Source organism: Centropristis striata, chromosome 1 (assembly GCF_030273125.1).
Source record: "Centropristis striata isolate RG_2023a ecotype Rhode Island chromosome 1, C.striata_1.0, whole genome shotgun sequence".
In the NCBI taxonomy this organism is placed as follows: domain Eukaryota; kingdom Metazoa; phylum Chordata; class Actinopteri; order Perciformes; family Serranidae; genus Centropristis; species Centropristis striata.
The window spans coordinates 20,390,811-20,408,683 of NC_081517.1; the positions used below are offsets into that span (position 1 = coordinate 20,390,811).

Genomic DNA, 17,873 nt, shown 5'->3' on the forward strand with positions numbered 1-17,873 from the left:
GACGATCTCACATGTGCGACCACGTGTGGGCGAGAGAAACTATTTTTGTCCTTGAAGTGGACTGCCTACGCACAGCCGTCCATAGCCTTATGGGACGTGTCATGGGAATCTGGCAGATAAAATCCCACACGGAGTCTTTTTACATGTTTAAGTAAAATGCATCAATCTTGTTCACTTTGAGAGCTAAATGTGAGCAAAAACATCATATCACATTTTTCACAGTTGCTTGAAACTGTATTGTAGGATCTTTATTGATATCCTATTGTGTCATTTTTGTGTCACTGCAGATAATTTTGTTCACTGGGATTCTTTTTCTCTCTATTACAAGGGCACTTTATTGTGTTTTCAAACTTGGCATCGAATTGAATTAAAACTTTTCTATTACGGGTACAGGCAGACTATTGATCCACTTTTTGCTTCGTTGCCGATTTTGGTAGCACTCAATGTAGTTGTTCATCATAGCAATGCTACATGAAAGCAACGCCTCTTTCATATTCCCTGTTTGTCAGCTACGAAAGAGCACCATGGCACCAAAAGGGCAGAAGGACACTAGAAGGACACTAGAAGGGCACTCATTAAGGCACATTATTAAGTTTTTTGCTCTCAAGGGCACATCATCATAATTTATTATATGAAGGGGCACCCTAGAGGCCCCCCATTAATTTTTTGCATGTGTAAAGGGCATCCAATAAGGCACTTCCTCTCATTTACACCACTCTAGAGGGCACTTTTTCAACCTTGGAGGCATGAGGGAGGGCGGTCGCCCCTCCTGCCCCCCCCTCTGAGTCCACCACTGAAGCCAAATATGACATGTCACAAGTAGTTTTATTGAAACCGTTTATTTAAGTGAGAATAAATACTGTATAACAACAGGAGTACCTTTAAAAAAAATCAAAGCTCCATAAAGTGCACATTTAAATAAAAAAATATCTTAAATAAAAGCCGCAGCTTGCCTGGAGCAAGGATCATAGTGCAAAATTTGAACTATATCGATATATGCGATATGGCCCAGCCCTAACTCACATCAAATCCACTTCTCATCAGGGGTGTATTACAAAAAGCAGGTTTAGTGAAAACTCTGGCTAACACTAACCCTAACCCTGACTTTATCTCTGTTCTTTTACAGAGACAGACAAAAGATTTGATCACCTCTAACAGTGGAATTTGTGTACAGTGATTGTGTTTGCGTATCAGTAAATTTGAAGTCACATACTCTATGAGTTGTGTACTTGTAGATTATTTTTTCTCCACGAATACAACAACACTTACACATTCACAAATTCTTAATTACAGGTGCACAAATCCTATTTTACAAGTCACAGATTAAAAAACTGACATGCTCACATTTTTGCCCCTATTGTTGTAGTATATTTGGTGCAAAACATATATGTGTACCTGTATCAAACAGGAAGATTGTTAATTTTAATGAGTTAATTTTCCTGATTTGCTTTGTTGGTAAATTAGCTGTAGTCTTTTGTGTTCAATCTTTGTCAACCCCCTCTTGTGTTTGGTATGGGCTGATCACTAGGGTTGCCAACTCCCCGAAAAATAAATAAGGGACACTTCATTGGCAGGGCCGGCCGACCCGATTGCCTTCACCCATCCTGGCGTGGTGAAATTTTTTAGCCCCTTTTTTGTAAGTAAAATGATTTTTTAACAATTTGACTCGAACCTGAATTGAATTAGATGCCTATTTTTGTGTGACATGAATACATGGAAAACAAATGATTATCCAGCAATTCACTTTAACACAAAATAACAATTAGGCCCTGTTTTTCAAAGATGTAGTGGAGTTTGCTGATAACAATTTGATTCACTCCTTTTGTTGGCTTTTAAAATGCAGCATGTATGCAATCGAATGGCCATTTTGGAAGATTATAGCATTCCATAATTCCAAATTGGTTCAGTAAAAAGGCATTAAATTCATGTCATGAACACATGGGGACCTGGTCTTCAAGAATGCACTGGAGTTTGCTGATAACAAATTGATGTATTTATTTTATTGGAGCAGCATGAATACAATTGAATGGCTATTTTGGAGTCATGCAGCTGACAAACGGGCCGTAAAGTGCAATGTAATTGCGCACTAAAATTTAAAGTGCAGATGGCGTGACCGCAGTACTGGAAGCATGTTGTTTCAGATCAGTCAGTCCACCATGGGCTACGGAAAAAGAGCGCCGGCACAAAGTGCAGTGTGCTTTATAGATGTTATCACGCACTTTTTCCACCCAGGTGCTTCCTTTTACCCATTCTTCAGTATTTTTGCATCCTTTTCTATTTTTTTCTCGCAGGGGTACTAGACACATTGCTGCTCGAAGGTGTAGCGTCTGTGTCACTGTCACCTACGCATGCTGCTTTGTTGTCTTCTGCTATCTTCTCCTCGACCAATACAATACAATGGGATGAGCGTATTCTGTATCGTCATACTCGTGTGTGAATATGCTGTCAGTTCATTGGTCACAGAGCAGGACGGGCCTAGGAACAAGTTTACCGTAAGTTTACATATACTGATCACCCACTATAGTTCCCTCTGTTTGTCTTCTGTTAGTTTGTTAAGTCGACGGTTGTACAGTTTTGTTAGTTTGACCTCATTTATGGGCCCAATTCTTTATAACTTTTGTTTGAAAATTCTGTTGCTTTATACTTTGTGTAAATGAAGACCCCTTTTTTTGAATATACTACCTGTTGTCCTCATTGCTGACTGACTCGGTCCCTCAAACTAGCCATGTTAGTGACCTGTCAATCAAAGGTAGCTACGCCCAAAATCACACGATTCTTTATCATCTATTTTCTTCTAAGTTGGACCATTATTTACATCATTTTATTAGCATAGAAAGAGACCAATTCTGCATGAAGTGTATGCACATTTTCTCATTTAAATATGTGTAAATAGCACTGGAGCACTAAGATGCTTACATGCATTCATTTGCAGGCGCTTTTTGAATTAAAGAGAATTTGTTTCTTTTTCAGATTGGTGTCTGTCTAGCAGCTGCAAAATCATTTTGTGAATTAGCCCCTGGATGTTGATGTTAATATCTTTGAGACTTAGCTTAAAGTCTGAAAGCAGTTCAATAACCATGTTTTACAGTGCTTTATAGTGTTAGCGTGAGCTTTGTTTTTACTCATGTCCAGGTCAGTTGATGAGATTGTGGTATCGTGAGACCATGAGTGCTCACATTTGCATAGTCATATAAGCACACCTGTAGGTTTGCATGGTGAATCCAGGCTTCTCTCCTTCCCTTTGTCCTCTTCAGCATTTAACTCTATATTACTTATGGAAATATGTTCATCTTTGTTACAATCTATGAAACTTTAGATAACCACTGCTTATGTCAAAGCAGAGTGACACATGTAATTACAAAAATCCCAGTGATGTTTTACTGTAAGTCTTTCATGGAATGACCCTTGTCCGATCAAATTACTTGGTCAGAACTAATTATTTCTATCACTCATAATATGATCTATGTGCAGAGAATGAAGACAATTCCTTTTTATTATGTTTAGATTATATATCAGTTTCTTTCGGTTGTTTTTGCACATTTCTCAAATTCTGAGAGCAGAGTTGGAATTCCCAAAACTATTTGTGTAACCTGCACATCATCATCACTTGGCATATCATTAAAGCAGTTTCTCATTCTTTGAACATAATTTTGCATTCAGCATTGAAGGAGCATTTGCATTGAAGGCGAATGTGTGTAAGTTACATAAATCAAACAATGATCATCAGGAGGTGTAAAAAGACTAATTCACCATATAACACTGCATGTACAGTTTTGTCCAAAGGATTTTTCCTATGTTTACCATTGTTAATTTTATATTTTCTCTTAATGCTTTGTCATGCAACAGTTTTGTCTTTTTGTTTTCTGTATGACATTGTTGGTCAACAAGGTCCAGTCCAAACAGTACAGTGTGGTATTGACAACATGACTCATTTTGACTCTCTTGTTTGTACACAATGACACAAGGACTTGTCATTCTGATAGCAATGACACATTCATTGACATAAATACATACTTTTGGGAGATAAATAAAGGATTTTGAGCAGGTTACAGGATTCCGCAGGTAATCCATTGTGTGTGTGCTATGTACATGGTACACAACAATAGGAAGTGAAGGGACAAAGTAAAATAACCAGGAGGCATGAAGTTGTACCAGGGATTACTTGGACAATAAAACAAGTTAACTCGCTGTCATGATTTAATTCAGGACTTTCTTTCATGTTAATACAATTGCATGAACAGCGACTCCTTGGATCAATGCATGCAAAAATTCATGCATTGGTCTGATAACATTAAAAATAATTGGGGTCTGATATAATAGGATGTAAGGGTGACAAACACGGCTCAAACTGTAACCAATTCCAGCTGACACTGGGTGAGAAACAGGGTAGACCCTGGACAGGTTTTCAGACTATGGCAGGTCTGACACATTTTCAACCAAAGCAGTTCCAGGGCCAGTTCAGAGCCGGTGCTATTGCTGGTTTGCAGTTGGTTCAACTGGGGAACCAGCTCTGAACCAGTTTGCTTTTCCACAGGCACTAGAGCCACGCCATAGTCCCTTTTACTGTTTGTACACAATGATGACGCAGAACATATGCATGTGCATTCTGGCAACGGAAGTGGTGTTGTTCTCCAGTCGTTCTGACTGACAAAGAAGCATTTATATGCATTTACAAACTGTTCCTAGCATCAACATGTCTGGTTGTTGCGTATACGTTTGTACGGATCGCTATTCCACCGGTGGACTAAAGTTTTATAGGATTCCAACAGGATCACGACCATTTCAGAGCAACTGGCGGCGTCTGTGGCTGCAGGCGGTTAAAAGTGTGGACTGTGTAACTGGTTCCCGGTCGGCTGCCAGACCGTAGTCGGTCAGCACAGGAGAGAAGCCATCTCCTCGGGCCGAAGTGTAGTCTTACCTACTTCGTGGTTAACCCTGTTCACTTTTTGCAGCAGTGCCAACACAAAAACACAGGAGCTCCGGGTTGACTGAGACGTCATGGCCTTTTATTTTTGCTACCTGTAGCTTACACTGTACATTCATTACTCAGTCAAACTCCTGCTCAGACTGACCTGCTCTTTTGCCATCCGTGCACACACACACTCCCACTCGCTCACTCACACTCAGCACAGTTACAATGCTACTCTCATAACAACTGGAATAAGGACATAATCAAACATGCTCATGTCTGCAGCGGCTACTTTACAGGGAACTGGGAACAGTTTGTAGATGCCACTTCTATTGCCAGAATGCGCGTGCAACATTTTGTGACATCGGCTGAAAAAGGGTCTATAGTGTCACTGCTAACATCTGTATATGTCTCCGCCCCCTCGGCAAGTATAATAACAACGGCAGACTACATGTCTCTACAACACATCTGTCTTGTCTGCTCATCATGATCACTATCGACAGAGAATACATTCTTATTAACACTGAACGTAAGATGTTAATGTTGGACTTTGTTGTAAGCGAACGCTTAGCCCGTATCAATCCCATTGCTGTTAGATAAATCAAATAAATGAATGATACACATTTTAATTGGTCTCTCTCAATGGCACTGAGTTGGTCTTGCTCGTCAGAAAACCCCGCCCCCAGCCCCTGACGTAAGCAGAGAGTTGGTGCCGCTGTGGAACCAGTTTTCCTGGCCAAGAGCCGGTTCTTTGGCAGTCGAAAACCAAAGAACCGTTTGCAATTGGGCAACAGCCTTGAAAAGCCCGAAATACCCTTTTTCAACCAGAGCTGGTTCCCGGCTGGTCCTTGGGCGGTGCTTGTGTGGTTCGCAGTTGGTTCAACTTGGGAACCAGCTCTGAACCTGTACGCTAGCAACAGTCTTGTCTGCTCATCATGATCACTATGGACAGAGAATACATTCTTATCAACACTGAACGTCAGATGTTAATGTTGGACTTTGTTGTAAGCGAACGCTTAGCCCGTATCAATCCCATTGCAGTTAAACAAATCAAATAAATAAATGATACACATTTTAGTTGGTCTCTCTCAAGGGCACGAGTTGTTTGGTCAGATAACCCCGCCCCCAGCCCCTGACTTGGTGGTTCGTGGTCAAGCCTAGCATAGAGATGATGCTGTGTAGGTAGCAGATCGGCTCAGCAGGCCGAGATATATATATATATATATATATGTGTGTATATATGCTCCGGCCATTGCCTATTCACGAACTGATTCTTTGGTTATCTGACCAATGAGACCAACTCGGTGCCCTTGAAAGAGACCAACTAAAACGTGTATCATTCATTTTTTTGATTTGTTTAACTGCAATGTGATTGATAGAGGGGAGCTAGCGTGCTCACATTGGCTGGCTAGCGTTAAAAAGCAAACAGGTTCAGTGCTGGTTTGCAAGTTGAACCAACTGTGAACCAGCTCTAGCACCAGCCCTGAAACTGCTTTGGTGGAAAAGAGTTATTAGAGACCCAGTGAGAACAGTCGAACAGGCAATCCTCTTGCTGTGCGTGCTTACCACTAGACCACCATGTAGTCCATAATGAAAATATAGTTCAGTTAATTTTTAAAAAATGAACAGTGCAAATCAAAACTGAACATTATTATTATTATTATTATTATTATTATTTTAAAGACAGAATTTATGGATGGAGATGTTGCATCGCAATTGGTTATACAAGTGGATCTAACGAGTAACAAGGGTATAAACAGAATATACACCTTCCCTCTAAATCTATAATTGGTTATAAATAAAGTTATTGAAAAAAGAGACTGTAGTTCTTACGCTTACTCATCGCTCGCATTCAAATGTATTTTTTGTTTCCTGTTGCGTCAAGTTTTCTGTTCTGTCAAGTAACAAAGAATCGGAAGTTAAATACAATAAAAATAAAAATAAATTTACCCAACCAAAATCAAATTTTTGATCCGTCGTATATCTGTGTTCAAAATAGTTTCTGTTATTTTACATTTCCTTCGACGACAAAAAAAAACAAACAAATAAAAATCACCCGAACATCCATAAAACATGTGAAAATATGTTTTAATTTGAAAGGCACAAACGGGAAGTACGTGTTATTCTGTACAAACTGACATTTCCGTTTTGTACACAGTCGCTAGCAACCGCCATCGCTCTTCTTGTGAGAAATACCAGTTATTCTTCTTCCTCTTGTTATTATTATCGTCGCTGCTGTTTCGAGATGAACACGGTCTTGTCGAGAGCTAACTCTTTGTTCGCCTTCTCCCTGAGCGTCATGGCGGCCCTAACTTTTGGCTGTTTCGTCACGACAGCATTCAAAGACAGAAGAGTTCCTGTGGACATCCACGTAACAAAAGTCATGCTGTAAGATTCACCGTCGAGCATCACCTGTAATCGCTGTTATAACTGACTTCACCTGTGTCTTCGTGTGCTTTACTACATTATAGCTATAACACTGTAATTCACCCCGGCAGGTGCTAGGTTCCGCTTTTGTATACAGATAGCTTGCAGGGCCTTCTGGTGGTGTTTGGTCAAACCTCATCGTTTGATATCTTCTGTGCTTCAAACTATCTGGTGGTGTGACTTTGATTGACCTGGCTACAATTTGTATCGCTCGGAATCTGTGAATACAGCCTTGATACCGGTGTTATGTCCTTCCGGGTTCCGAACTAACTGGTGCCCGTACTGGTGTGTGCAGCTGTTTTCTGCCTCATTTAGCAGATTCGTCACATATTTAATAAACATCTAACGGGCGATTTCCAGGTCGCATCTCCATCTACTGTACTGGATAATATTGTTGTATAAGTAAACACTATATCACAGCCACCTATAGATAAAAAGAAAGCATGAAAATATAATTTTTGCAAGATCTGTTAGAGCTGGATCCAAATTCACTACAACAAAATTTAATTGTTCATGAACCATCACCTCTACAGTCATGGAAAAAAATGATTGGACCACCGTTGTTTTCTTCCATTCTTGTTAATTTCAATGCCTGGTATAACTAAAGGTGCATTTGTTTGGACAAATATAATAATACAGGAGTAGCTCATAAAAGTTAAATTGAAGAGCTGATATCTAGACATTTTCCATGTTTGTTTCGATCATAACCAAAATCATGATCAATAAAACCATGTTAAATGTCTAGATATCAGCTCTTAAATTAAACTCTTATCAGCTATTTTTGTTGTTATCATGTATATGTTTATTAAATATGTGACAAATCTTCTAAATGAGGCAGAAAACAGCTGCAAACACCAGTACGGGCACCAGTTAGTTAGGAAACCAGTAAGGACATAACACCAGTATCAATATTTTCCACACAAACGATTGAATGAAACATATTTTTTTATATGATAATAAAATTTGGTTTGGGACAGCCACTCTGACATTATCCTGTAGGTTACCTTGATAAACTTGCACTCAAAAAAATAATACTGCATATTGCTTAATTCAATCAGTGCAACACATTTACACTTAAAAATATTGAGTTGATTTTAAAGCTCTCAAACCGGTTAAACAAAACATGCGTAATGAGTAAATTTAAGTAATATTTTCAAGTACTTCTGAATGAATTGACCTGGCTCAATTACCACATAAATTAAGTAAATGTAACTAAAATATTATGTTAACCATATGGGAAATATTTAAGCTATGTAATCTGTGAGTCAAATAGTAATTTATTTTTGAAGAAGTAAACTTGATTTCTATGTGGATATTTTACACAAAGATTCCTGTTGGAGTTCCACTAATGAATTTTGATGTAGTCAACTCAAATTCTCATCACGATGATATTCAGCATTTTTATTTAATTTGCATACCTATATATTACTGTCACATTTACAGGCTCCTTGAATAATTTCTTAGAGTGTGGGAATTAATTTAATGATGATGGCAAGCGGTCCAGGCTCTGAGAGAGCAAAGCATCCCCAAATCATGACTCTGGTGCTGTTTTGGTCCGAGCGTTCACAAGCAGCCAAACAAACCGTAACACGGATTTAACCGCACCAGAGGTAGATTGAAACGGACTAAACTTGGGGTTGTGAAAGCGCCCTTAAACACCAATACGTTTCTTTGATCCACTATATACCATCCAAGTATATGCCAGATCCTTCATCCTCAGTCTATCAGTCTGTTTCCTTAAGGTTTTCAACAAGAGCAGCTCTGTGTTGTCATTGTTGCTGGTTTGACTTGCACAAGGTGGAAATAGCTTTTCCCCTTAAATCTCTCACTTTCCCTGTTTCCTAGGCTTTATCTCTGCTCTGTCTCTTTGTTTAACAGGAAGAATGTTGATGACTTCACAGGACCCAGAGAGCGCAGTGATCTGGGGTTCCTCACCTTTGACCTCTCAGCTGATATCCTTTAGATCAGTGGTTCCCAACCTTTTTCTTGAGGGACCCACATATTTACCACTGTAAACTTTGGCGACCCCCCCATTGTCCATTGCTTCTATGAAGTACCATGGGTACCATGAAGTGACTTTCATGGTACCCTCTCTTTTTCTTTTTGAGATATTCAGCATTTTCATCTCACTGACGATTCACCATTTTCTGTTGTTAGGTGAGGTTACCGCTAGGTGAGGTTACCGCTAGGTGAGGTTACCGCAAGGTGAGGTTACCGCTAGGCAAGGTTACCTGTGTATACTGCAGGAGGGATGTCCTTATTTCTCTTATTTATTTTTAAACTTTTCTATAGTGGTTTTTCAATTTGAATAAATGTTTAATGTAGCCCTCATTTAGTTGTTTTTGTCCCACTAATGAATTAAATGCTGACTCATCTATATTTAACGCATTAGATTTATTACATCCCTTAAAATCAAGAGGGCTTCGCGACCCCCCGTGGATCTTTGGCGCCCCCCTGGGGGGGTTGGGCCCACCCGGTTGGGAATCACTGCTTTAGAATACTGCTTCGAAAAAAAATAATCTTCTGCACAGTACATGTATAAAGAAAATCTAATTTTAGTAAGTGTTGGTGTAGTGTCCCCCACATAGGGTTGCCAACCGTCCCTTGAAAAACGGAATCGTCCCGTATTTAGAAACAAAAGCACCCGTCCCGTATTGAGGTGAAAAGGGACGCACTTTGTCCCGTATTATTGTGACAGTCAAAAAATAGTCAGTAAATGCCAATGAAAATTTAATAACAGGGCGCTTTATATGTAAACTTACGGTAAACTTGTTCCCAGGCCCCGTTCTGCTCTGTGACCAATGAACTGACAGCATATTCACACACGAGTATGACGATACAGAATACGCTCATCCCATTGGTCGAGGAGAAGATAGCAGAAGACAACAAAGCAGCATGCGTAGGTGACAGTGACACAGACGCCGACACTGCTTTACGGGGTGATACACCTTTGAGCAGCAATGTGTCTAGTACCCCTCCGAGAAAAAAACAGAAAAGGATGCAAAAATACTGAAGAATGGGTAAAAGGAAGCACCTGGGTGGAAAAAGTGCGTGATAACATATATAAAGCACACTGCACGTTGTGCCGGCGCTCTTTTTCCGTAGCCCATGGTGGACTGACTGATCTGAAACAACGTGCTTCCAGTACTGCGGTCACGCCATCTGCACTTTAAATTTTAGTGCGCAATTACATTGCACTTTACGGCCCATTTGTCAGCTGCATGACTCCAAAATAGCCATTCAATTGTATTCATGCTGCTCCAATAAAATAAATACATCAATTTGTTATCAGCAACCTCCAGTGCATTCTTGAAGACCAGGTCCCCATGTGTTCATGACATGAATTTAATGCCTTTTTACTGAAACCAATTTGGAATTATGGAATGCTATAATCTTCCAAAATGGCCATTCAATTGCATACATGCTGCATTTTAAATTAAAATTTAAATTAAAATTAAAAACAAAAGGAGTGAATCAAATTGTTATCAGCAAACTCCACTACATCTTTGAAAAACAGGGCCTAATTGTTATTTTGTCTTAAAGTGAATTGCTGGATATTTCTAGATCATTTGTTTTCCATGTATTCATGTCACACAAAAATATGCATCTAATTCAATTCAGGTTCGAGTCAAATTGTTAAAAAAATCCTTTTACTTACAAAAAAGGGGCTAAAAAATTTCACCACGCCAGGACGGGTGAAGGCAATCATGTCGGCCGGCCCTGCCAATGAAGTGTCCCTTATTTATTTTTCGGGGAGTTGGCAACCCTACCCCCACAGCATAAGGCGTCATGGGAATTTTAGTTCCAGAATGTTAAGCATAATTATCTAGGCCTGGGCCGACAATCAATAAATCAATTAATCGCACGATAAATTAAATGAACTCAATAATTTTGCCGGCCTCGATATATCGCCATGCGCATGCGTGTTTGTTTTCCTCGTCTGTTGCCTCCAAGCAGGCTGGATGACAAGAGGGTTCACTCCGTGCTCGACTCAGCACCTGGGCGCTTTTGTTCCATAGCAGAATGAGCGGAGTGAACCCTCCTGTCAGTCATCCAGTCTCTTTGTCTCTGTGGGGAAGGCTGGGCCGCTAGCATTGGCTACACACAGAGTGCAGCAGGTGAGCCTCGTGCGGAGCAACGCGAGGAAAAAAGATGATTGCAAAGCCAAATGCCACAGCCCCGGTGTGGGAATATGTCGGTTTCAAACCGAATGAAAAAGGTGAGCCCATCAACACACGGACGAGCCTGTATGCCGAATTTGTTCAAAAGTGGTGGCAACAAAAAAGCCACCACAACAAACTTGCATGCCCACTGGTCGACAAAGTAAATATAAACGCTGTGCGCTCACAGAAAGTGGAGTTTGCTACATCGCAAAATAAATGCTGCCCTTTAAAAAAAAAAAAAAAAAAAAAGTTTTATTTATTTAGGATATTTAAACGTTCTTAAAATTACAATTACAATGGTAAAAAACACTGAGAAATAAAAGTGTATTGTATTTGAAAGGGTGTGCATTATTATGATATATTATCATGTTGACAATAATATCGTTTATCGGCAATAATTTGTGGGGCAATATATCGTCCAGCAAAATTTGTTATCGTCCCAGGCCTATAATTATCCCTCAAATGGAAGAGACGCTAAATCTGATAAGAGGAGTGGCAGGAACTTTTTTCAAGTTGCACTGTTCCGATTTTTGTTCTCTGATCACTGACATTCTGCTCTGTCCATTCATACTGTATACGGATATTTACTGTGCGCTGTAAACCTGTGGACATAGATAGGTTATCTGAGAGATTTCTACCATCACCCCAATATAGTGGAGAAGAGTGAAATTAATTTAAAAAAAATTTGCAGAGCCAAACGCAAAAATGTCATTTAATAAAACCAACAGCAACTTGTCTCACTTAGTGCCCTTGATAGTCCACGGATGGCACTGTGAGCAGATTTTGTCATTTATTATAGCACCAAATCACAAAAAAAGTTACCTCATTACACTTTTCATAGAGAGTAAGTCTAGACCATACTCTTTAATTTACATCGACTAGGGCTGGGCGATATGGACCAAAAATCATATCCTGCTCTTATTTAGGCTGAATATCGATATACGATATATATCCCGATATTTTTATCGCAAAGTGATAGCAAATGTTCAGTCAAATTTAAAGCCAAATATGACATGTCACAAGTAGTTTTATTGAAACCGTTTATTTAAGTAAACATAAATACTGTATAACAACAGGAGTAAGATTCAAAGCTCCATAAAGCGCACATTTAAATAAAAAAAATACCTTAAATAAAGTATCACAGTGCACAACTTGAACTATATTGATATATGCGATATGGTCTAATTCCATATCACACTTAAAATATATCGATATATCTTTTATATCGATATATATCACCCAGCCCTAACATCGACCCAACATTCCTATCACCTCCTTCTACAGATGTCCCTTAGAAATAGACCTCTCTGTGATTTGCAATAAGTAAACCAATTTATCATCTGTCGGTATGGTGTAGATTATGTTACCTAAGGGAGGAGAGAGGACAAGTTGGAAGTGAACTCAGCCAGCTCTGGTTCCTGCATGGTTAATGTCTGTTCTCTTGTTGTTCCTTAACTTTTCTCACATTTGCAGCCCATTTTTGACTGGAATGTTAAACAGCTGTTTCTCTATCTGTCTGCTGAGTACACCACAAAGAGCAATGTAAGTCATAGTCAACACACGCATACACTCACACGCACGCACTCTGTCTGTGAGTACACCACAATGAGCAATAGAAGTCATTAGGTTCATCCCAAAATGTTATTTCAATTGCATCTCTTTCTATTCTCATATCTTAGCTCCACCTTTGTAAGATGCGAGGGAGAGATGTGAGGACAGTGGTATCATCTGTCACTTGTGCTTAATGCACAATAAATTAAAAATAAAATATGTTTGTACCTTATTATATAGGGCCGGGACTCGATTATTAATTGGAGGCTTTGTAATTAATTAATCGAAATGAATCGCATATAAATATTTGACCTGAGAAGTAATTTTTTCACATGGATTTTAGTATACCATTGAATAATGACTGAATACATATGCTTAAGCAACAAAAATATTGTTTATTTTTGTTCAAGTCCAACAGACAAGTGCAATTTTTGCAGTCTCAAACTCAAATTACCTGGGGGCAGCTGGAGGCAGTATCAAAATGACCAAAAAAAGACGCAAAATTACTAAAAAAAAAGACACAAAATGACAGAAAAAAAACAAAATTACTTAAAAAAGAAACAAAATGACCAAACAAAGACAGAATTACCAAAAAAGACACAAAATTATTTAAAAAAGACACAAAATGACACAAAAAAGACACAAAATGACATATATATATATATTTAGAAATATAGTACAATTCAGGTAGCCTATAGGTAGGTGGACCTTCTTTAAACTATAATACTTTGGTTTTTTAAGTAAAACACAATACTTTCAAGTACATTCAGAACATTGGAAACCCTGATTTTTATTATTACTTATCGACGCTTCCATCCGTTGGTTTTTTGTAACAAAATGTCCCATCATCCACGGGGCCAACCAAAGCGCTCTCATCAGCTTCTTCCTTCATGTTCACTGTGGTTTGTTGTTGTCTGAACTCATGAACACTAGTTGGTGCTCCGGTATAATCGGTCAGCCTGAAACTCATCCAGTGAGAAGTGTTCCAAGGTGCAAAAATAAGTGCGATTAAAATGCGTACATTTTTTAAACGCGTTAATTAAGATGAATTACTTACACAAAAATGAACGCGTTAAAAAATTGACGCATTTTAATCGCACTTATTAAAGTCCCGGTCCTAATATATTATTATAAATCCATAATTTCCGATGTAAAACGCCTACAAGGAACTGTAGGTAAAAATGCCAGCATTCCAAAATGTACAATCTTTACAGTAATATACTACCTAACCTATACAATATACTACAATCAGGTACAGCAGCTCTGCCCCATTATCTACCATAATAAAGTTTATAATAGGTATGTTTTGTTCAACTACAGTTTTTCTGTTGACTGATTTACGTGTGTGTGTGTGTGTGTGTGTGTGTGTGTGTGTGTGTGTGTGTGTGTGTGTGTGTGTGTGTGTGTGTGTGTGTGTGTGTGTGTGTGTGTGTGTGTGCGCGCGCGCGCGCGCATGTGCCAGTCTCTGAACCAGGTGGTGCTGTGGGATAAGATCGTCCTTCGCGGTGAGAACACCAAACTGAACCTCAGAGATACGAAGTCCAAATACTTCTTCTTTGATGATGGGAACGGACTCAGGTAGACACACACACACACACACACACACACACACACACACACACACACACACACACACACACACACATTCTTGTACTTCTATCTTTGTGAGGGCCCTCATTGTTGTAGTGAATTTTTCATCAGTTTTAGTTCTAATTTTGTTGTGAATTTTTGTTTTCAAATTCAGTTAGTTTTAACTAGTTTTTAGAGTGAGTTTTCTAGTTTTAGTTTAGTATTTATTTTTTGAAATTCTTTCGTTTTTGTTTAATTTTTATTAGTTTTAGTTTTTTTTGTAATGCGGTATTTGTTGTGTGCAAGATGAAAAGAGGTCACAGTAAATTTTGCCTTTATTTCCTTTGCCTTATACATCTTCATTACAGTATGTATGAAAAAAGTTGACAGAGACAAAAACGAAGGACATTTTCACTATAATTTTAATTTGTTTTGTAACCACAAAATACAGTTTCAGTTAATTATTTTTTTTTAAACAAATTTTTATTTCAGTCAACGAAAATGGTCATTCAATTCTAGTTTTTGTTATTTCGTTTTGTTTTCGTTAACTATAATAACCTTGTTCCCTAGCCCCTTACCCTAACCCTAATATAAACCTGATTGTAACCTTAACCCTAAAACAAAGTCTGAAATCTCAAAAAAAGACTTTAAAGAAGTGAGGACCGGCCGAAATGTCCTCACTTTGCAAATTTGTCCTCACTCTGTTGGTTTAAAAACGTGTTCCGGTCCTCTCTATGTAGGAAGTACAAGAACACACACACACAATGCACATCTTTCACTGACAATCGGCCCATTAGGTTTTGATACGTACAAGTACAAATTTCAGTTGATAATGATGCTAGATTTTTTTTTTCGCGGAAAAACTAAACTCATTGACTATTATAAAAAGTTTATTATAAAAAGTGAGGTTTCAGTTTGTACATCTCTCATGTGAAGTGACTAACTGACTGTCATGTGTGTCTCTCCAGGGCCAATAAGAACATCACTCTGACGTTGTCATGGAATGTTGTTCCCAACGCTGGAATCCTGCCACTGGTCGCTGGAAGTGGACAAGTCAGCCTCCCTTTCCCTGAAGCTTATGAAACCACCAGGAGCTATTAGACAGAGAAACACACACCCAGCCTGTTTCAACACATACACACACAAACTGATGACTCACACACACACTGTACACTGGTGTTTCTTTACAGTTGTAAATTAATTTTTGGTTTGTAATAAAAATTAAGATGGGAACAAGCGTGTCTTTGTAAGAATATATGAAAAGCAATAGCAAGTAAACTGTTCAGTTCACCCAGTCACAAAAAATGTGTTCTCACTTTTTCTACATGTAAATATTGTGGCTGTTGGCTTGATTTGAACCATTATAAAACATGTATTGATGATAAAGTGCAGTGAAATTAACAACTCCTATATACTGTTTACTGTGAATATCAAATACAATCCCACTGGGATCATGACAAAGAAGCTCTTATACATCACAGTTAGATAATCTATAATTGTGTATAAATTAATACATTTTTAATAGTGATGTTGACTATTAGGTGTGAAATGATAAGTCCAGTTCATGATTTGGCCTTTTAATTGGTGCAGGGGTCTGCTGCCACCACCACAGTGAACAGATCCATGTTGTGTGAGAAATATTTTTTAATAAGCATTGTAGTGGTCAGTTGTCCAAAAAAATTAAAAATAAAGTTTTTGGTGGTTTATTTTCCCCAAAACAAGCAGGCAACAAAAGAACAAAGAAATTGTGGCTCCTGAAGCCTCTTGCAGTGGTAAAAACCATCGGCCCTCTCAGGAGCATGCTGGTTCTCTGCCTGCCTACGTAACCTCAGGTGCCCAGTGTTACCCCAATTTACATAGAACATAAAAATACTTTGTAAAACTAAACGATAATGATGATTAAACTAAACAAATAACTAGGAAAATGAAATATAATCAAACATCAAATTAAAACTAGGCCTGCAAGCTGGACTGAACGGGACCGAGCAGAGTGGAGCCGTCGGAGGAGGCCACGTCGGGCGTGGCGCTCTGGGCTCAGTCCCCTATGCGTCCCAAATGGCGTGTCTTTGTAAAACATGTAACTTCCTGTAGCCAGCGGGGGGCGCTATGACTGTGTCAATAATGACATGTGGGTGTGGTCAGGGCTGGACCCTCATCAGGTGTGCGAAATTTGGGACAGATTGGACAAGGATATGGTCAAGTTATAGAGTCTGGTGTATTATGGCGAGATGTCATATTTTGCCGGCATGCCACGCCCACATATTCGAAGGTCAGTAAAGGTGTTGATAAGTTATGTTCCCAAAGGGCTTGTAAAGGGCTGGTAAAGTATGCAACATGGTCATTTTATGAAAAGGGGGCGTGGATTAAACATAAGGGGCAGGGCTTTATGAAATATTGTTATTTAGAAGTGTTAAGGGCTGGGCTCTGATGAAGCATGAGAAGTTTGGACCAGATGGGACAAAGTCAAAGTATGTAAAAGTTAAAAGCATGTGTAGTTTGGTGGCAAGACGCCATATTTTGCTGCCATGCCACGCCCACATAGTGTGACAGTCGGTAAAGCTTTCAATAACTTTGGTTCCCAAAGTACAAAGCCCTTGTGATACTGACCAAGTTTGAAGTCCATGGGGTGAAATCTGTCGGAGGAGTTTGTTAAAGTATGCGAGGTGGAAATGGGAAAAAGCGATGAATTGTGCGATATTCAAACCAAGATGGCAGACTTTCAGTTGGGTTTCAGGTATGGGTCCAAGAGGCTTTTTGGTGCGTCTCCACATGATTCATGTGTGTACCAAATTTTGTGTCTCTATGTGAAGCCTACTGCTAGGGCTAAGTATAAAACATGTGACTACCTGTTGCCAGTCAATCAGGTTAAATCCGTAGGAGTTCATTAAAATATGAAATGTGGTCATTTAATGAAAGGGGGCGTGGATATAGCATAAGGGGCGGGGCTTTATGAAATATTATGATTGAGAAGTGTTAATGGCTGGACTCTGATGAAGCATGAAAAGTTTGGAGCAGATCGGACAAAGAATGGAGAAATTATAACGATCTCGTGTTTTACGGCGAGACGCCATATTTTGGCGCCATGCCACGCCCACATAGTATGACTGTCGGTAAAGATTTGAATAACTTTTGATCCCAAAGCCCTTGTGATGGTACTGACCAACTTTGAAGTCAATCAGGTTAAATCTGTAGGAGGAGTTCATTAAAATATGAAATGTGGTCATTTAATGAAAGGGGGCGTGGATATAGCATAA

At 39.0% G+C, this 17,873-nt stretch overlaps 1 protein-coding gene across 1 annotated transcript; it reads left to right on the forward strand.

Annotated features, from left to right (window-relative positions):
* Positions 1-7,031: 7,031 nt before the first annotated feature.
* spcs3 (signal peptidase complex subunit 3) lies at positions 7,032-16,023 on the forward strand. The gene is made up of 5 exons (XM_059336117.1): positions 7,032-7,297; positions 9,215-9,288; positions 12,965-13,041; positions 14,513-14,628; positions 15,588-16,023. Exons 1-5 carry the CDS (start codon positions 7,155-7,157, stop codon positions 15,718-15,720), a joined length of 543 nt encoding a protein of 180 aa, XP_059192100.1. The 5' UTR covers positions 7,032-7,154; the 3' UTR covers positions 15,721-16,023.
* The last annotated feature ends 1,850 nt before the right edge of the window (positions 16,024-17,873 follow it).